The 17,921-nt window shown below is 40.4% G+C and overlaps 1 protein-coding gene across 5 annotated transcripts in view; it reads left to right on the top strand.

Annotated features, from left to right (window-relative positions):
- The window catches only part of Adamtsl1 (ADAMTS like 1), a 933,106-nt gene that overhangs the window by 537,855 nt on the left and 377,330 nt on the right, over positions 1–17,921 (top strand). The window contains exon 1 of one of the 5 annotated variants that reach the window (XM_042271381.2): positions 11,759–12,119. The exons of the other annotated variants lie outside the window; for them this stretch is intronic. Coding sequence (XP_042127315.1) covers positions 12,054–12,119 — 66 coding nt within the window. The 5' untranslated portion in view covers positions 11,759–12,053. Of the gene's footprint in view, positions 1–11,758; positions 12,120–17,921 lie in introns of those variants that run through there. 5 annotated transcript variants of the gene reach the window in all.

The following is a 17,921-nucleotide window of genomic DNA, read 5'->3' on the forward strand; positions in this document are numbered from 1 at the left end:
AAATTGAACCAATTAGCCTGTACTTTACCTCACATATATTATCGCAGCCCTTCTGCCATTACTAGCAGATATATACATTATTGGTGAAATTATTAAGGCCACTCCACATAGTTAAAAGGGAGGTTTATTATGTGGGGTAACTTACAAGTGAAGGGATAGTTTACGGAGTCTGGGAAAAGCGTGGCACAGTCCAGCGGTGTTCTCTGGAGAACTCTGCTGGCCTACCTCCTGCATCCAGGGTCCTGGAACCAAGAGAGCCAGAGCATCCGGATCTCGGGTCTTCAGGGTCCTCTCTTGGCCCCGCCTTGTAGGTGTGACAGTTACCAAAGCCTCAATGAAGGTTGGAACTTCCAGATTAAAGCTGGAATGGCTACCCACTACAATACATTACTGTTGTTCATGGGTAAGGTAAATTTAGATGAATTGATTTTACCTTTTGATTGATTCTGCCCAACTTCTTTCATTAGAAACCTTGTATCCCAGAATAAAATTTTAAAAGAGAATGGAATTGTATTCATTTGCAAAGCAGTGTCTTGTCTGATCTGTCTACTGGAGACCTCGGCTGTGGAAATAACAAAGAAGTGGAACATGACAAGGGGTCACAGGCATGGTCCTTGAGAAATAAGGGAAAGGGGAGCAGGCATTTTTGCCTCATTGGTTTATAGGTGGAAGATATTTAGAAACATCTCTATAGAGTTTTATATATGAAGATATATGTGTTCATTTATATGAAGTCTGCGTGTAAAGTGTGCCTCACATGAGTACACCATTATGTATGTGTGTGTTCATATTTATTGAGCACTTGCTATTTGCTAAGCCCTCTGATAGATACTGGAAAACCACACTGAATTGATTCTGTCAATCACACAAATAGATACAAATGCAAAGAGACAGACACTTGAAACCCTGAGCAGCTTAAGTTCTATGTGAGAAAGCAACTGACAGATCCACAGAGACCTCCTGGGAGAGAGCGTAGAGGCCTGGAGAGCAGCCGCAGACACAGCTCTGGAGAGAACCCATGTACACCACATGTGAGAACAGTCTGGGGAGGCATAGCTCCAGCTCCTGCTAGCTAGCCTCTCGCCTGTAGGGTGGAATAGCTATGAATGGTGAACTGGAGGCTTTTCATCCACAAGGAGCCAGGTCATTAGATAAGGTCATGTGTTCATCATCACAGCAAGTGTCAGCAATTTCGGATTTGAGAATTTAAAGCTGGAGATAACATGCATGGATTTTATATAGGAAGACTGGGGTTTCCTTTATTTTTTCCCTCTTTTTTAAAACTACTTTGAAGCAAATATATATAACATAAAATTTACCAATGTAATCATTTTAGGTGTATAGCTAGGCAATATTGAATGCATTTACTTTGTTGTCGTGCTCATCATCTTCTACCTTCAAACTTTCTCATCCCCACCATCTTTAACTCAGAACCACTAACCATTCATTCCCGATTCCCCCAACTCCTGGAAAATGCCACTCTCCCCTCTGTCTCTGTGAATCTTATTAGTCTAGGTATATTAAATAGGTGGATCGCACATGCCTCCATGGCTCATCTACGCTGCAGCATGAGTCAGAATTTCCTTCCTTTTTCAGTCTGAGTAATATTTCATCATAGGGAATGTTCTGTTTAACCCCTCATTTGTCAGTGGACATCTGGGTTATATCTGTCTCTGACTACTGTACACAATACTGTGTTGAACATATATGTACAAACTCTTGTTAGAGTGTTTTCCATTCTTTGGGGTGCCTAACCAGGAGTGAAGTCACTGAACTATATTATGATCCTTCGTTTAATTTTTGAATGATGAAGCTAATGCTTTTAAATGTATAACTTCTGCAGACACTGATTGGGTCCCAGGTGGGAACAGACAAGATACACTGCCTTCGAAGATCCTATTTGAGTTGCTTTATAATTTTACCTTTGGGCAGTAATAATGGCAGTTAATACCAAGACTGTCTTTTCCAGGCTCCTAGAGACACATGGCATGTTTGTCATCGCAAGCAGCCAGACAACTAAAACCTGACGCAGACAGCACATTGTCATTTCAGGACTCAGGATATATATGTTCCTCATCCGTCTGTCTGTCACCTGTTGTAGGAGATGCGGGAGAAAAATACTCTAGCTAAGTCAGAGATTGGATTAGTGAAAACGGTACGAAAGAAGCTAAAGAATCATTGCATGTTGTTTAGGTTCCACTAAGGTATTGAATTGGATGATGAGGGCACAAGCTTTTCCATTTGAATGATATTATTCTCATGAAGTAACTCATAATAAAAAATTGACTTGTATGAGGAAACATATTATGCTTTGAAAGTTAAATCAGTTATGATAGACAACAAAACTCGGCTTGGTCACCCCATGAACAGTGTCAGGGCACCAAGAATTCACTGTGGGACTTAACAGTCTCATTATGTGGGCATTGGGACCTGCTCTCCTGCCAGAACTACAGTGATTTGTTGTTGCTGCTGCTGGTGGTGGTGGTGGTGGTGGTGATGGGAGTGGTGTTTATAACTCACCTTCTCCCAAACAAATGGAAAGTGCAATCACAATGCAAAAACTGAACAAGCTGCCTGCAATAGCAAATTATACAACCTGAAAGACAAAAGGTGAGAGCAGTTTTTATAACTGAGCGAAATGAAGCTGCTGAACACAGCTGCTGTTCTGAGGGTCCTAAGAGTAAAGGAGAGGGAGAGCAACTCATGGGGTTTGTTTCTTGTTACAATAAAATATGTAAAAGAAAATAAAAAAATTGAAATGCACTAACCTGGCAAAGATGTGCTTTCTATATTTGACCATTAACTTCTAAAAACTTGTCACAGGGATTTTCCATATTATCGAGTAGGATGAACAAAATCATCCTACATACTTTTGTAAGACCTTAGGAGTACTTACATATACGGGTTTCTAAATTGCACATTAGCCATAGTGCTTATTCACAGATCATCTGAGGTTGTTGTGCAAAAAGTCAGTCTGAAATGAGCTGGGTCTGCGACTGACTTAGCTCTGCCTGCCTGTTTAATTGTTTTCGCATACTTTCACCACTCTTGTATTTGAAGCACGTGTATCAAACACTCATCTTTCTTTCCTTAAAGGCTGCAGGGGAGAATTCCAGGTGCACTGTGCTATCTGAGTGTCAGGAATTGAAAGCTCTTGTCCCAGTATAACCTGTGGTTTAAAAAGGCTTCTCCAGTCTTCACACCATCATTCTAGCCACAAAAGCAGGAAAGATGAATCAGGGGATGACCCTATCCCTGTGGGCATTATTTAGAGCTACACTCACTTCCTCTACTTCCATCATCTTGGTGAGAAATTTTTCTCATGGACACACAGTCCTACACACACACACACACACACACACACACACACACACACACACACACACACACACACACGAAAAAGTCTCTAACTGTGTGGTCATGCACCCAGACTTTGTTACCAAAATACAAAAAAAAAAAAAGATATTGAGAGACAGTTAATGTTTTTGTCACAGATGTCTTACTTAAAATGAAATTTCCCTGGAAATGCAGATTGTGGTTTAAAAATGAAACTGTTACGAGCAGATATATATGGCAATGGTGACAGAAAACATCCTCACAAGGCCACTCTACATCAGACAAATGCATTTCTGCCTTGGTCCAAGTAGCAGAAAGTGGGAACAAAGGGAGATATGGGAGGCACAAAGGGGAGACATTACCACACCAGTATAACCAGGCTGTAGGATCATTTGGATAGGTATGTCCTTGCTTCTCTCTCTAAGGCAGAATATGAGAAAGCAGTCACTGGTAGAGTTGATTTGTCCCTCTTTGCTTTACATAGCCATGTTCCTATGGTGGATTCTCTGAGAATGGCCCTTGTGTCACACAGCAAGCTTGCTGGCTGCTTCCTTTCTACACAAGGATAGTCACAGCTGCCACCTGTGTCCTGTCCAGCTGTTTCCCAAAACCTCCTGGGACCAGCTACCATCCTCCAGTCTGAATGGGAATAGCGTGGCTCCTTTGCCACGGACTCAACTCTTCCTGTCACTGCTCATTTCTGAGCTGTGAAAAGAGATTTGGATTTTGGTGGAGAGGAAATGGATGTGTAAAACAGACAAATCTCTGGACTCCTTTACCTGGGTTTCTCTACCACACCCATCTTTGCCCGCAGGACACCTGCATCCATGGTGAATGTTTTGCTGTTGTTGGCTTTTATCCAGTTCTCTGAGTTGTTGCCTTATTTTGCTTTCCTTTTTACTGTACTTACAAGTTCCAGATTCCTTCACGAAAGTCTTTACAGAGAAGGACCACCATGATTTCAAGAAAGAAACAGACTCCAAGTCCTTTCTAAAAATTTATACATACATATATATGTATATGTATAAGTTTATACATACATATATATGTATATATATATATATATATAAGTTCAGCATAGAAACAAATCAAGAGTATAGGGAATAATTTATATGTTAACTAGCTTGGTTTATCTATTTTACAGTGTATAATTATTTTAAACCACTCTGTTGTATGTCATAAGCACATATAATTTCTGTCAAATTTAAAAAGCAAATAACTTAGAAAATAAACCACTCATGTAAGTTTAAATTAAGAGAATTTTCTTTCATCCTTTCATTATTTAATAGGATCCACTAACACTTTATCACAGTATTTATAACTGTCACATGAAAGTGTCTTAGTTTTGCATAGAAATCATTGATCTAGTTATTAATTTGGAAATAAAACTGACATACTAGAAACAAAATGAAGACCAATGGTCTATTCTGTCTTTGAGGAACAGTATTCTGATTTTCCATGGTTTTGGATTGTTGCTGAAATTCAAACTTTATTTCACACTCAATCTACATTTTTGTTAGTTTCAGAGACTATCTTTTCTTTTGCAGTGTTCCTGGTTGCTTTCTCTCTGATTCATTTTCTTCCTGTCTTTCTCCTTGTCCACCCTCCATACTCTTTGGACACATGTTAATTCATTCACACCAAGATGGAAGTTTGCCAAAACTACCTGTCCACGTGGGGGAGCAGTTTTGCAGAGGTTCAGGAAAAAAACAATTAAGATTTGCTATTAAAGTTGGATAGACAATTAAAACTAAACTTACAATTTAGAATATAAAAAAGATGTCAACATTGGGGGGAAAGATAGCCTTTAAGGCCTAATGGAGTCAAAGAAATCAGAAATAATAATGGTCAGAAGTTTAAAGTATGTACCCTACAAAAACAGCACTAAAATAGATCAATAATGAAAACATTTTCTATTAGAAGAATGGCTCATATCGACGATGGCTTAAGAATGTCTACAAGTATCTAAACACACAAAGAGTTCAGCAAGCAAAGGGCCAAAAATAAAGAGTCTCGGAGAACAAATGCCTTAGGGGAAGCCTTTGTGGAGGAGGTGACATTGCCCAGCAGGATGGTGATGGCATGAAAGTCCTTTGCAACAGGGACAGAATGAGCAGGTGCACAGGAACTTCCTGCCTTGGGACCAGGTAACAGGAGGTCTCTAGCAGGTCTGGGGGATGATTTCCTTCCCTCTTAGACTGGAAGCAGATCAGGGAGGTCCTTGAATGCCACGCAGAGGAATTTGGCTTTTGCATTTTCATCCTACTCACTCTGTATTGTCTATAAATCTGTTAACAGTCCTTCACCTTATTGTCTGGCTCTGTTATAATTATTTTATCTGTGGAGGATGATGTCATGGAAACAGTGCAGAACTAAGAATCAAGAGCCATGGATTTATATATTACACTTGGGTTTAATATATGGATATTACAACCATAATTCAAGCCTCAGCAATTGCATTGATAAGTTATTCTGTTATTCTGTGTCAAAAGGGCCACAAAAAAAACAGTTTCACTGTTTCCAGAATCCCTGGATTGTGCCCTGTGCACAGTAGGTATGTGGTAGGCATTCACTGAGTATCATTCGATAGTAAACCTTTAAGATCTAACTCTAGCTATGTAGAACAATGAAGAGCACTGCTTCAAGCTTACTGGTAGGGAACAATTCTACCCTCTCAGTTCAGTCCAGTGTTTGATTATAAGCTTTGCTTTGTGGTGTGTAAGGAAAGAATCATTAGATTAGAGTCTAAATTATGATCATTTTTTTTCTGCAGAATTCCATTAAAATTTTCATATACAGAGAAAATTTAAAAGACAGGGAGACAGAGAGAGCAAGCTCATGGACCTGTAGATTGGTAGTGCTTCCTTGATCCCTTCATATCCAGCTCTGAGCAGAGACACAGCAAACCCCTCACCACACTACTGACTATAGCCTTGTGGTGGTACACATCCTTCTCTATGCTTAAAAGATTCACATCAATCAAAACCAGCAAGCGCGCGCGCGCGCGCACACACACACACACACACACACACACACACACACACACACACACGCACATACACACCTGGGATCACAAAGTTTCATCCATTTGTTTCCTAAAAGACCTGCTAAGAATAAATGTAACAACTAGGACTTGAACCCTTTGACCCCAAATCAGCTATTTTCTTCCCATGTATCTCCAGAATTCACTTTTGCTGCAAGCTGGTATCAAAGATTTTAACCACATGCCTACAATATGCAAAGTCCAGAAATCAGCTTTGTAGACCTTAGGGGGAGTGTAAGCTGACACCCGTAGAGCAAACCATATCTGAGCTCCCCCAGAAGTAACATGAATTAGAAGGATATTGTGGAGCGTGAACTTGAAAACATGTCCACTAAATAACCTGTGCTGGCATGGCAGGCAGGTAGAAACATGTTCTCCGCCTCTGCCTTCTGTCCTTTTGTTGTCTCTTGGGTTGCTTTTTAAAAATCTCCTGCAGGTCTCTGTATACTTTGTCCTCACTATCTGCCGGCCTTCTCCTCACTAAGCTCTCAGACCAGCCATGACCACTCAGTACTCTGTACTCCAGAACCCTCTGGCCCACACAGAGGCCATGCAGCTCAGTGGCTGCAGATATAGATTTCATGAACTCAGAAGGTAGCCTTTCCTTCTTGCTGGGTATGTGAGCTTGCCTGTGCTTCAGGGTTCTCTTCTGTCAAAGAAGATAGATCAGTTAGCATTCTTGTAGAGAACAGGATTCATTCATGTCAATTTAAATGAAATGTGATGTTGTAAGGTATTAAATAACATAAAGTTTGAATTTCCAAGGAAGAAGATTACAATATAAGTTTTCTGAAGTCTACTTTCCATCACCATGGGAACTGCTGGTTCTCCCACAGCCAGGACGTTAGTTATCTGGTGACTGCAAAAGATGTGGAAATGAAAGGGTGACAAGGACTGTCTACTTTCTCTAATCCAGTTAGTAAAATAAGTGCCCCATACTTGTCTCTCAATGTAAAAATTTGGTGACTAGCTTGTAACCATATCGTTCTATGGCTATTTTTATAAACAATGAAAGCAAAGCATGAGCTCTACCTCACTTCCTCCTTCTAGATCTTGTGGCAGTTTCATAGAGGGCAAATCTGAGTTCGATACAGCATCTTAGCTGCAAAGGAGTCTGGAATAATTTTTAAGTTTGAGGCCTCTGCCAAACAGAAAGGCACTGGGCTGAGATGAAGGTTGCTTGTAAGTGGCATCTATATAAGGCTAATCAATGTATCTGTCCTGAGGATTGACAAAAGAATTGCATTAAGTTATGAACATAAAGTACTTATGGCTATGCCTGGAGCCACATGGAAGACAAAAAAAAAAATGTAGCTGTTATTCAGCCAGCTTGTCAGACTATAATCCTTTGGAAAGACAAACAGCCGGAGCTAGATTCTCCAAAGTTCCCACCTGACAATACGCAACTTTAATGAGAGTATTTATTGTATAAGAGTAGCACTTCTTCCTTACAAGTTGTAGATAAGAATCATGCTCTACCTCACCAGTTTCTGCTCAGATTGTGTGCAAAGGATGACTCAGAACTTGGAACTTGCAATGCATGCTGGGTAAGTTGAAATCTGTGCTGGGATTCCAGGCCCTCCCCCTGAGAACTGCAGCCTGCCTCTGTCTGTCTTCTGCCCCCACTTTGCTCTCTTTGAATGTCCAGATTATCCACTGATATCAAAGACCTTCACTGTAGCCCCACGGGAAAAACAAGGCTGGCCTTGCTCCTATATTGCCATCTCTGCCTCTTCAAAGGGGAGAATGTAGGACTTACCCCGCTCTTTGAAGCCCTTGTTTCTGAGACTCTCCAGAAACACCCTGTCCATGCTCTACCATTTCTGCTACTGCAGGGCTAAGTAAAGAGGCCCAACCTCAAGGACCAGACAGGTGGCTCTGGAGTAAAAGCTGTGAGGCATTTTCCTCAGGGAGAGAAATTCCGAAAGTTTAGCTCACTCTTTCCTGCCATAAAGCACACTGACTGTTAACAGCTTGCTGCTGTCCAAGCTGGTGTTTTTTAAATTAAGTATTGTTAAATCCATACCATTTGGAATGATGCTTCAGACAGCCCTGACACTCGCTCTTGCTGCTGCGTTCATTTCACCTAATATATTGTGCATGGAACCAGGAACGAGGCTGACGGCTGCCACAGCTTCTGGGGGCTGCCGTGCACAGACACTTGCAGACGGCTTTAATTTAGATACCTGAAGAGGAAAAAAGGAACGCGGCCAACGCCCTGCTCAGTGCCATAAGTGGCTTTTCCTCGGCTGCCATAACTATGATCTGCATTACATAGGGTTTATGTTATTTTCCCTTGGCCCTTAAAAGCTCTTAGAAGTGACAAAGTTGGGAGACAGAAGCTGTAGACTAAGACAAGATACTTTCCACTGCCAGGTAACCTATATGCACAAGAAACTCTGGTCATCTCCATTTCTGTTCCTTCTCCTTTCTCATAAGCATCCATCCACCACAGTGCCAACCTTGGAATCTATTAAGATAGATAGATAGATAGATAGATAGATAGATAGATAGATAGATAGATAGATAGATAGATAGATAAAAATGTGTGTGTGTAATAATGAGATGAGTGGATTTGAAATTGGAAGTCCCTGCTCTGGGGGCTAGCTCCTGCCTGTGGAGCCTTTATCAGGTCGCCTCTCTGAGCCTCAGTTTTATATATGTATTAGACAGTAGGAGCACTTAAGCAGCTCCATAAAGTACCCAGAAGTCTCCAAAGCCACAGAAACTTTAATAATTATTTGTTAACTCATCCTAAAACCTTTCCCCAATGCCTCAACCCCAACTTGATTTTGTTCTTTTTTTTTTAAGTTACACTAGTGTCTCCCTTGTACTATATGAACCATAGAGAGAAAAATTGCTTTTTCTCATTTCTCTTGGTAATCCTCATAGAAAAGAAAATTCTGCAAGCCTAGTGACTGCACACGAGACACTGAGGTGGGCATCTTTAACTGGTTTGACTCGCAGTTGAGGTCTTGACTAAAATGCTGTGTTATTCCGGGACTTCATTGAAGGGACCATGTTGCTGTACACTGACATGACACCAGAACTCAGAAGATTATTTCCAAAGAAGAATCTGGACTAGCACAGAAGTGGTATTTTTCCATCATGCCCATATTATTTCCCTACAAATAGCATCTTGTTAGTCAGTGTTACAACATTCCTTAATTCCAAAAATTTACAATATTCCTTCTCCCACACCTGTTCATCCTTCTAGTTGACACTGTTTAATGAGTGAGTTTTCATGGTGAGAGGGAGGAAGTGGTGTTAAGTGAGATGTTCTGTTTTGTAGTGAACTCTTCAGCTGACAACCCTGGAGGGGAGTGTGTGTGTGTGTGTGTGTGTGTGTGTGTGTGTGACAGAGAGAGAGACAGAGACAGAGACAGAGACAGAGACAGACAGACACACAGAGAGACAGAAACAGAGACAGAAAGACAGACAGAGACAGAGAGAGTCAGAGAGAGAAAGGACAGAGAGACTATAACTGAGGATTTATTTTAGTCCATTAACCTTTTTTCATTGTGGTGAGGATTTCAGATATCTATCCAACATAGCTGCATTTACTTGTGAGTGATACTTACTTATATGCATCCAGTACCTTTTCAGAGATTTGTAAAACTAATCGTTCTAAAGGGGAAAAGCATATTTCAAATATAGGACCTTTGGGGCTTATAGATGTGTACTATCAACTTTCCTAGTTCAGCATGTATAATGTTGAGGGTCACGTGAGTCCTCATATGCCCTAGACCAGTGATTCTCAACCTATGGGTTGAGACCTCTAGGAGTTAAATGACCCTATCACAGGGGATGAATATCAGATATTATCTTATATATCAAATATTTACATTATAATGCATAGTAATAGAAAAATTACAGTTACGAAGTATCAATGAAATAATTTTGTGGTTGGAGGTCACTACAACCTGAGGAACTGTATTAAAGGGCCGCAGCAGTGGTTGAGAACCACTGCCCTAGACTTTCATGACAGGCTAAAAGTAGGGATTTTTTTTTAACTCCTCTCTAATCGATACACCATATGGAAGGAGTAACCAAAGCTGAGCAACCTGCCTTTCTTCACCTCTTTGCAATGCCTCCTTTGTACGTACATGGCAGGACTGCCTGTGTTCACACGCCTATTATAGTGAGGTAGTTTTTAATAATGAAATGGAAGAACATGCATTCTAAGTGCCCTCTACCTCCTCCACTGCATATATCTGGTCTGTCAGATCTGCAAAGAAAACACTTCTACTGTGGAAATGCAGGGCTATGTTTGCTGCTTTATTCTTTCCAAACTGAATGAGCTTCTTAGTGATAAGGAGGAAAGACGGGCTTGTTTGACACTTAACACTTTTCTAATACTATAATAAAATCCTCCTGGCCCATTCAGGCTTTGCTTGATGTGGATGGAGCAGGCTCTGAATCTTTCTGGCCTTTTCCTGTGGCCATATGGTCACCCTGGAGCCCATTAGTACTTCCTACAGCTGGATTGTACCTCAGAGGTCAACCTGTCCGACCTCTTTCCACAGGGATGGAGAAAAAGTTGGTACCCACTCATCCTATCCTGCTCAACCCTCTTTCCACAATGATGGGAAAGAGGTGGTCCCACCCTCATCCTTTTTTGCACTATAACAACTCTGAGAAAGCCTGAGTCAGGTGTCCAGTGAAAATTGTTTGGGGTTAACTGAGGGTTAATTCACCCTTTCTTTCCTGCCGTGGGCTAAATCAGATAGTTAAAAGTTGGCAAGGTGTCAACACCCAGCGGCTGTTTCACCCCAAATTGGAGCATCCTGAAGTCTTTGTCCGGGGTTTCTTCTAAACTAGGGGCTTTAAATGAGTCTAATTGTACCCTTAAAACTCATAAATGTTGGATGTTTCAAATCATCACTCCACAAAGACGTACTTTGCCAACCCTTTTCTTTATTTTCGAACCAAGACCTTAATACAGAAAATAACTAATGCTATTGTTAGGTTTAGTGAGGATCTTTCACAACCATCTACAGTATTCTTTTCCAAACTCATAGGGGAAAATAAAAAGGCACTTTATGGAAGAGGAAGAGAGTGCTCGCACCAAATACACTTAAAGGGCACATTCAGTCCTGACAAGGGCTTGGTCCCTTTATAGCATATGTTCTATATTGACGGGGATTAAGTTTCTCTCCTGAATGGAACAATACACCGTCACAGGGAGCTACTGTACTTTCCAGAGCAACAGACACCAGCCCAGGCAAATGGCAAACAGAATCCTGTCTCATGGAGCACTAACCAGGTTGGTTCAGAGCACAGCCCTGCTTACTCTTTGCGCTTTGCGCTTCTGCCTCTGCATCTCTCCTCAGGCTCAGCTGCTCACTCCCCCGGGCTTCCCGTCTTTTTCCCTCTTTTATGCTCACACTGTTCACTTTCTCTGCACACCCCCCCCCCAACCCCAGCTTTGTTATTCAGCATGTCTGATTAGCAGGAGTCTGATTGGCTGGCTGCCTGCTCTAGAGAGATTCCATTCAGCTTACCCCCCACCCATCCACCCACCCACCCTCGCTCAGGAAATGTGAGCGGGGCTGATGGAAGCTGATAGGCAAGGCTGGAGTGTGAGCCCCAGCACTGGATGTGACAGCAGCGGGCAGAGGAGCACTTAGCAGCTTATTCAGTGTCCGATTCGGATTCCAGCAAAGATCCAAGCATGGAATGCTGCCGTCGTCGGGCAACTCCTGGCACACCGCTGCTCTTTCTGGCTTTCCTACTTCTGGTAAATGCCTTTTCATTTCAATACGTTACTGTTGCCACTTGGTCTGGGTGCTGTCGAAGTGTGTGTGTGTGTGTGTGTGTGTGTGTGTGTGTGTGTGTGTGTGTGTGTGTGTGTGTGTGTGTTTTCAAACTCCAGGTAAAAGAACTTTTGCAAGGTTTACAAAACCCAACAAACAAAATACAACTTAACTCCTTTGAGAACTTTAACCCCAACTTCCCCAGCAAAATAAACCTCAAAAGACTTTCTGGAATTAGTTACAGGTACATAATGATACTTATACCAAGACCTGAGCTTCAGGATCTATATATTACTGCGTTGAGTATGTGTTGAGAACTATGTAAATAGTTGTGTGTATGCTGCGTGGAATTTGGGTAACAGACGTCCTGAGATCAAACTCACTGTGGTGTTTGAGATTTTCTGAAGGATGGGCTGTAAAGAGCTTGCCTGCTTCTTGTTCCCCCAAGAATTATTTCTCTCTATATGTAAGAGCTACTGAACCAGGTGAAAAAAAGAAACGAGAGAACCGTTTACAGTCAACCCAGATTATAGCCCATAATTACTATACTCGTTTATGGATACAAGTTAATGCTAGTGTTTATGAATTGAAGATTGAAGTCTTTCATCTCAGATCTACTTCTGAAGGCGAATAGAGACCGATGACTTCTTGCCCTGGTGATTTCCAGTCACAGTGATAAGGCTCTTCTCTTGAACATCAGCACACACTGCATTTTTGACTCAAAGTAAATGTTCCTTTGTGAGTCATGCTTGGTTTTATGGGCAGAAAATGAACATATACTGTTGTCCAAAAAAAATCTACACTCAAAATATTAATAGCAATGCACATTTCTTTTAAACCAGAGTGTTCTGGGCAGGCAGTTTAGCAAACCTCATCTGAAGGTTTGATTCCAAAATTTTCACACACCAATTCCAAAGAAACGTGATTCTAGCTCTCCTTGTCACTACTATGGCATGCAAGAATGTCTTCAGAAGGTAAAAGCAAATAAAGAACTGAGGTAAAAATGCAACCATTGTATAGGACACATTGCTTTGTTGATGGAGAAGGAATATTTTTGTTCTGCTTAATTCTGACAAATTTGATCAACACTGGAATTTTGATGAAGGGAAGCAAACCATTTAGGTACAAATCAGAAAACTCCAGGAAGATCAATGGGATACAGTGACCAGGCAGCAATGAACTATCTCATACAATATTGTCTCTTAATCAGTTGCATCACTGTGGCTAAAAACTTAGAATACCGTTTTGCAATTAGAAATCGTTTCTATTTTCCCATGCAAGTATGAGTTGATGAGTTAGCTATGCCGAGGACTAAAACGAGCAGTGTGTGAGGTGTGCTTTATGGCTGTGGAACAAGGAGTTTAGGAAAGGTGTCTCATTTTTTCCATATGGGATATGTGACTTGCATACATCATTAATTTGTCTCATCTTCCGTCTTTGTGATTGTTTTTAAAATGTATGTTAGTCTCCCATTAAATTGCATCATAAAACAAATTACCAGTTCACATTACCTGCTATGTTATTTTCATATGGAAATATGATTTCATTATGCTTAAGCAACACTCATTCAGCACCAGATTGATTTTCTATTCATTTGGTAAATACATTACATTCCTTTCTTATATCTTGAATATTCATATAGGGATCTGAGCAAGTAATTAGACTCATACTGAAAAAAAAGTGTTTGTTTATTTCAAAAAGATTTAACATGTTTGAATTACAATAATTATATTATGGAATTAGAATGAAATCATACCCAGGTTTACTTTATGCATATGCTTAAGTGGTTGTGAATTTGAAGACTATGCTAGGAAAGAAAGAACTGGCTGCTGAGTGAAGGGCAAAAAGAGCATTAGTAATGGCTGTCACGCAGGGTGTGTATGAAGGTGTGGAACACTAGGTTACTTGTTAGAAAATCATTCTGGTGACTCTTCATTATAGTACAAATCAGGTACTTTAAAGCCCATTTTATAGATGAGAAATCAAGTTTACACGTACTTTATACTGTGGTTATCAAATGTTTAGCAATTAAAGACATACTCTTCATTCTAGATACGTAGGCTTTACGGATCATAAAGGCCTTTAAAGATATGCACAATATGGTGGACATTCATTGTACTCTGTCATTAACTATCTTGTTTGGCTTTGTAGCCAAAATGAATTACTGGATTAAGAGGAAGTGAACTTTAGCCTGACCTGTAGTTGACTTAGAACCGAAGTATGACATCATCAGCTCAACTTTCAGGCCTGATACAGAAGTTGAATTTGAGAATTTGTTATTTCTATAGTTCTTTTATATATTACAAGAATCTATCTAGTATTAGAATGAACTAAGCATAGCCTGTCTGTACAGTGGCAAGCCCAGTTGTTGCCTGATCAAAATAGTCTTCATTTCATTGACAGCTAAATGATCTCTATCAGAACTCGGTTCTTGGATGTGTACAAATATGGAATGTTGTAGAGCCTTACTTGTCAGCAATCCTTTTCTCCTAGAACATTATTCTGGAGAGAATGAGGCCCCAGTGTGGTTTATCTGTGTGTCTATCTGACTTTACTGTCCATCCTTTAACGCACAGTAACCATGTCACTATAGACTTCTTTATTACTCCAAAGGCTGATCGAGAGGTTTCATTTTGCTATTCAGGTCATATTAAGACACATTATCCATCTTCCCAACCTTCTGTTCTTTGTCTCAATTTTTTAGATAAAAAAGAAATGTGGCAACATCCACGGCCAGCCATTGACACTTGTGTCCATCTACTCTTGAAGTCAAATCTCTTCCTGTCAGAGACACATTTAATCCATCCTGCACCCGATTTTTGTTTCTTTTAAGTGGTTGTAAGGTCTTTCACCCGCTATTGTGAGAGTTGCAAAAGTAACACTCAGAATTATAATAAAGTACATGTGTTTTTCTGTTGAATTTCTTTTTCGTCTCTACACTAATTTATACATGGAAACTAGTCAAATACAATAGTCCATTCCCTTCAGCTCCTCTGGCACTCTCCTCCACTATTATCTAAGTGAATCTATCTTGGATGGTGAGAAGCACCATTAGCCTGTGGAATGAATGTTAAATCCCTTATTACAACAGATTGTGCTCTGCTCCAGAAGAGTGTGTGTGTGTGTGTGTGTGTGTGTGTGTATGCATATGCAAGCCTTTCTAAAGAACTTCTCACTCTCTATTTTTTATTCTCATATCTATGTCGTCTTTAAATCAAGGTTAAGGATTTTCCTTATGTCTATAGGACATAATGGCATTTATTATAAAATTATTTCTTATGGTTTTGTGAAGTTTCTGGTCTTCTTGGGTTCTCATCTTTAGTGATTCTGATGTCCTGGTCCTCAAAATCACTTCTCATGAAAACCAATGTACTACATATTAGCTGAGGGAAGAATGTCCAATAGTAGTCAATAGTGAACCATGGAAGAAACTTGCTATACTGGGGAAGTGTACCCTCGGAAGTCTCTATGGATAGTCAAGACTTTTGAAAAAAAGTGGGATTACAAAAATGAGTACATGTCTGTCCCTTTATATGATGGTTAATAATGTTGGTGCCTTCTAGAAACTCCTTCTATAAAAGAATGTGGAAAGCAATCTTCTGGGTTAATTGCGGCACAAGTTCATTCTTACACTCTATAGTTAAAGCAAAGATTTGTACAACTTTATATTAGTGTAAGGAACAAGTTTTTCTGCATCTACTACAGCATCTAGATGATGCCCTTTGTACACTCTTGTGAAACTTGCTTGTGAACTTGGCCAAGAAATAGGTTACATCCAGTGCGGCCCCAAGTTGTCCAGTTTCTGTCCTCTGACTTCATGTGTACAGTCCAATTTCTTTGGTAAAATGACAGTTCTGCTTTTAATTTGTGTATCCCTCAGGTTCCAGGACTGACACTTTCTTAGGTTCAATTATTTAAGTCCCATTCTTCCCTTTCCTCAGCACATGCACTCTCTGGTTTCTGAGGTCTCGTGAGTCAAGTGACCTTAGAGTGACCTATTCTCAGGCTGAGGACTTGAGTCTCACTTTGAGTGAGAGCGGCCCTTGACTCACTGGGAATAACCTACTGGTTGCATGTACTGAGATGATCACAGGAGGATGCCTGAGTTCAGTATCTTGCCATTGTTGGTTCATTTTCTTTAGAAAGCTCCCTTCAAGCTTTGGGTTTTAATCAGAATGAGACAAATTCGTGTCATTTTCTGTCTGCGTCATAAAAGCCCTACCATGTGGTTGAATTTTGCCTTGATTGGCAGTACTGGCTCACGAGCAGCTTACGACTGGCATACCAAGGTGATGTAAGTCTGAAAGGATCCTAATTGAACTAGGCCAGCACAGCTGTGCGGGGAGCCTGCCTGCCTACTGGGTAAGCTGTTGCTATCAACCCCTTCTTTCCATGAGCTCAAAAACAAATGACTAAATCTCCCCGGTTCCCGAACTTCAAGATTAAAACCTACATTGAATAAAGCTTAACTGTTCTGCTTAACTGTTTGCTGGAGCACCCAGCATGGAAGGCGGTTAGTTTCATACAATTTTTCTGGCCATGTCAAGATGTTGCCTAATGGCTAGTCTGTAGCCAACAGTGACCTTTGACCTTTCATTTGTTTTATTTCCAAGGCACTCAGAAATTATAAATTGGATTGGCTGTTTCCTATATTTAGTAATATTCTCAGTTTTAGTCAAAGAAATAGACAGCTTATCTCAATAATTAATCATAAACTGTCTTAGAAGAAATACTATAATTTCTGTGCATGAATATCCCCACCCCAAATCCCACAATGCATAGCTACATATAGAGTCTGCATCAAATTGTGTGGCAGAAGGCATTAAAATTATAATTCATTGCTTCGTCTAAAATATTTTCAGTGTAGCTTTGTAGTTCTGGTTCTACTTTGCATCTATTTCTCTCCTTGTATTTCTTCTATTTGACTTAGATTTATGTCTGTCCTACAAAGTCGTGGAGGGACATCAGAACGGGTAATTTAGTCTTCCTACTGCTATCAGAATCTCTATAAATGTGGTTGAATGAGCAAGTGGGTAAGTCAGAATGACTCAGCAAGAAATCCTGTAAGCAGGGAAGAAAACTGACCATTCGCTTTCATTGTGAAGCATTGAAGTATCTTTTTGTTTTGAGTAAGCCCAAGTCAAAAGCACTGAATAAATTCAAAAGAGAAGACATCTACTTTGTGTTTCTGTCTTAGATGTGTATAGGCACACAATGAATAATAATTAAACAGTAATTCCTTTTGCTGTTGTCGTTTAGAATGAATCATTTTGCATATTTCCTATATATTTTTTATCCATTAAGGTCTCAAGTATTTTTCCTTTCACAAAACTTGTCATAAAGAGAATATAGTGTTTACATTAGCTACAGTTTCATAAAACAAAGGATTTATAAACTCCCACTTTAGTGGACCAAGTGTTATTAATTTACCTGTCTTGTTTTTACTACTGTGCACTGAGATAACCCGAATCTCCCAGCCTTCCCTGTTGTTAATATTCTGATCCCACCCCTTGGCGCCACCCTGTGTCTTGACTTAAAACTTGACTTAAAAGTCTCCTCTTCTGCTTCACTCCCGTGAGATATGTACCCTTTGACTCCCCTCCCTCCTTCCCTCCTTCCCTCCCTCCCTCCCTCCCTCTCTCTTTCTCTCTGCCTCTTTACCTCTCTATTATATTAAACTCTCCACGTGGATGCATCATCCGGGTTGTGTATCACTGGCTTCTGCCACCTCTATGCACAGACATTTTAAATTCTCAGGATGGGCAGGCTACCAAGTGACAGGCCTT

The sequence above is a fragment of the Peromyscus maniculatus genome, chromosome 2, assembly GCF_049852395.1.
Source record: "Peromyscus maniculatus bairdii isolate BWxNUB_F1_BW_parent chromosome 2, HU_Pman_BW_mat_3.1, whole genome shotgun sequence".
In the NCBI taxonomy this organism is placed as follows: domain Eukaryota; kingdom Metazoa; phylum Chordata; class Mammalia; order Rodentia; family Cricetidae; genus Peromyscus; species Peromyscus maniculatus.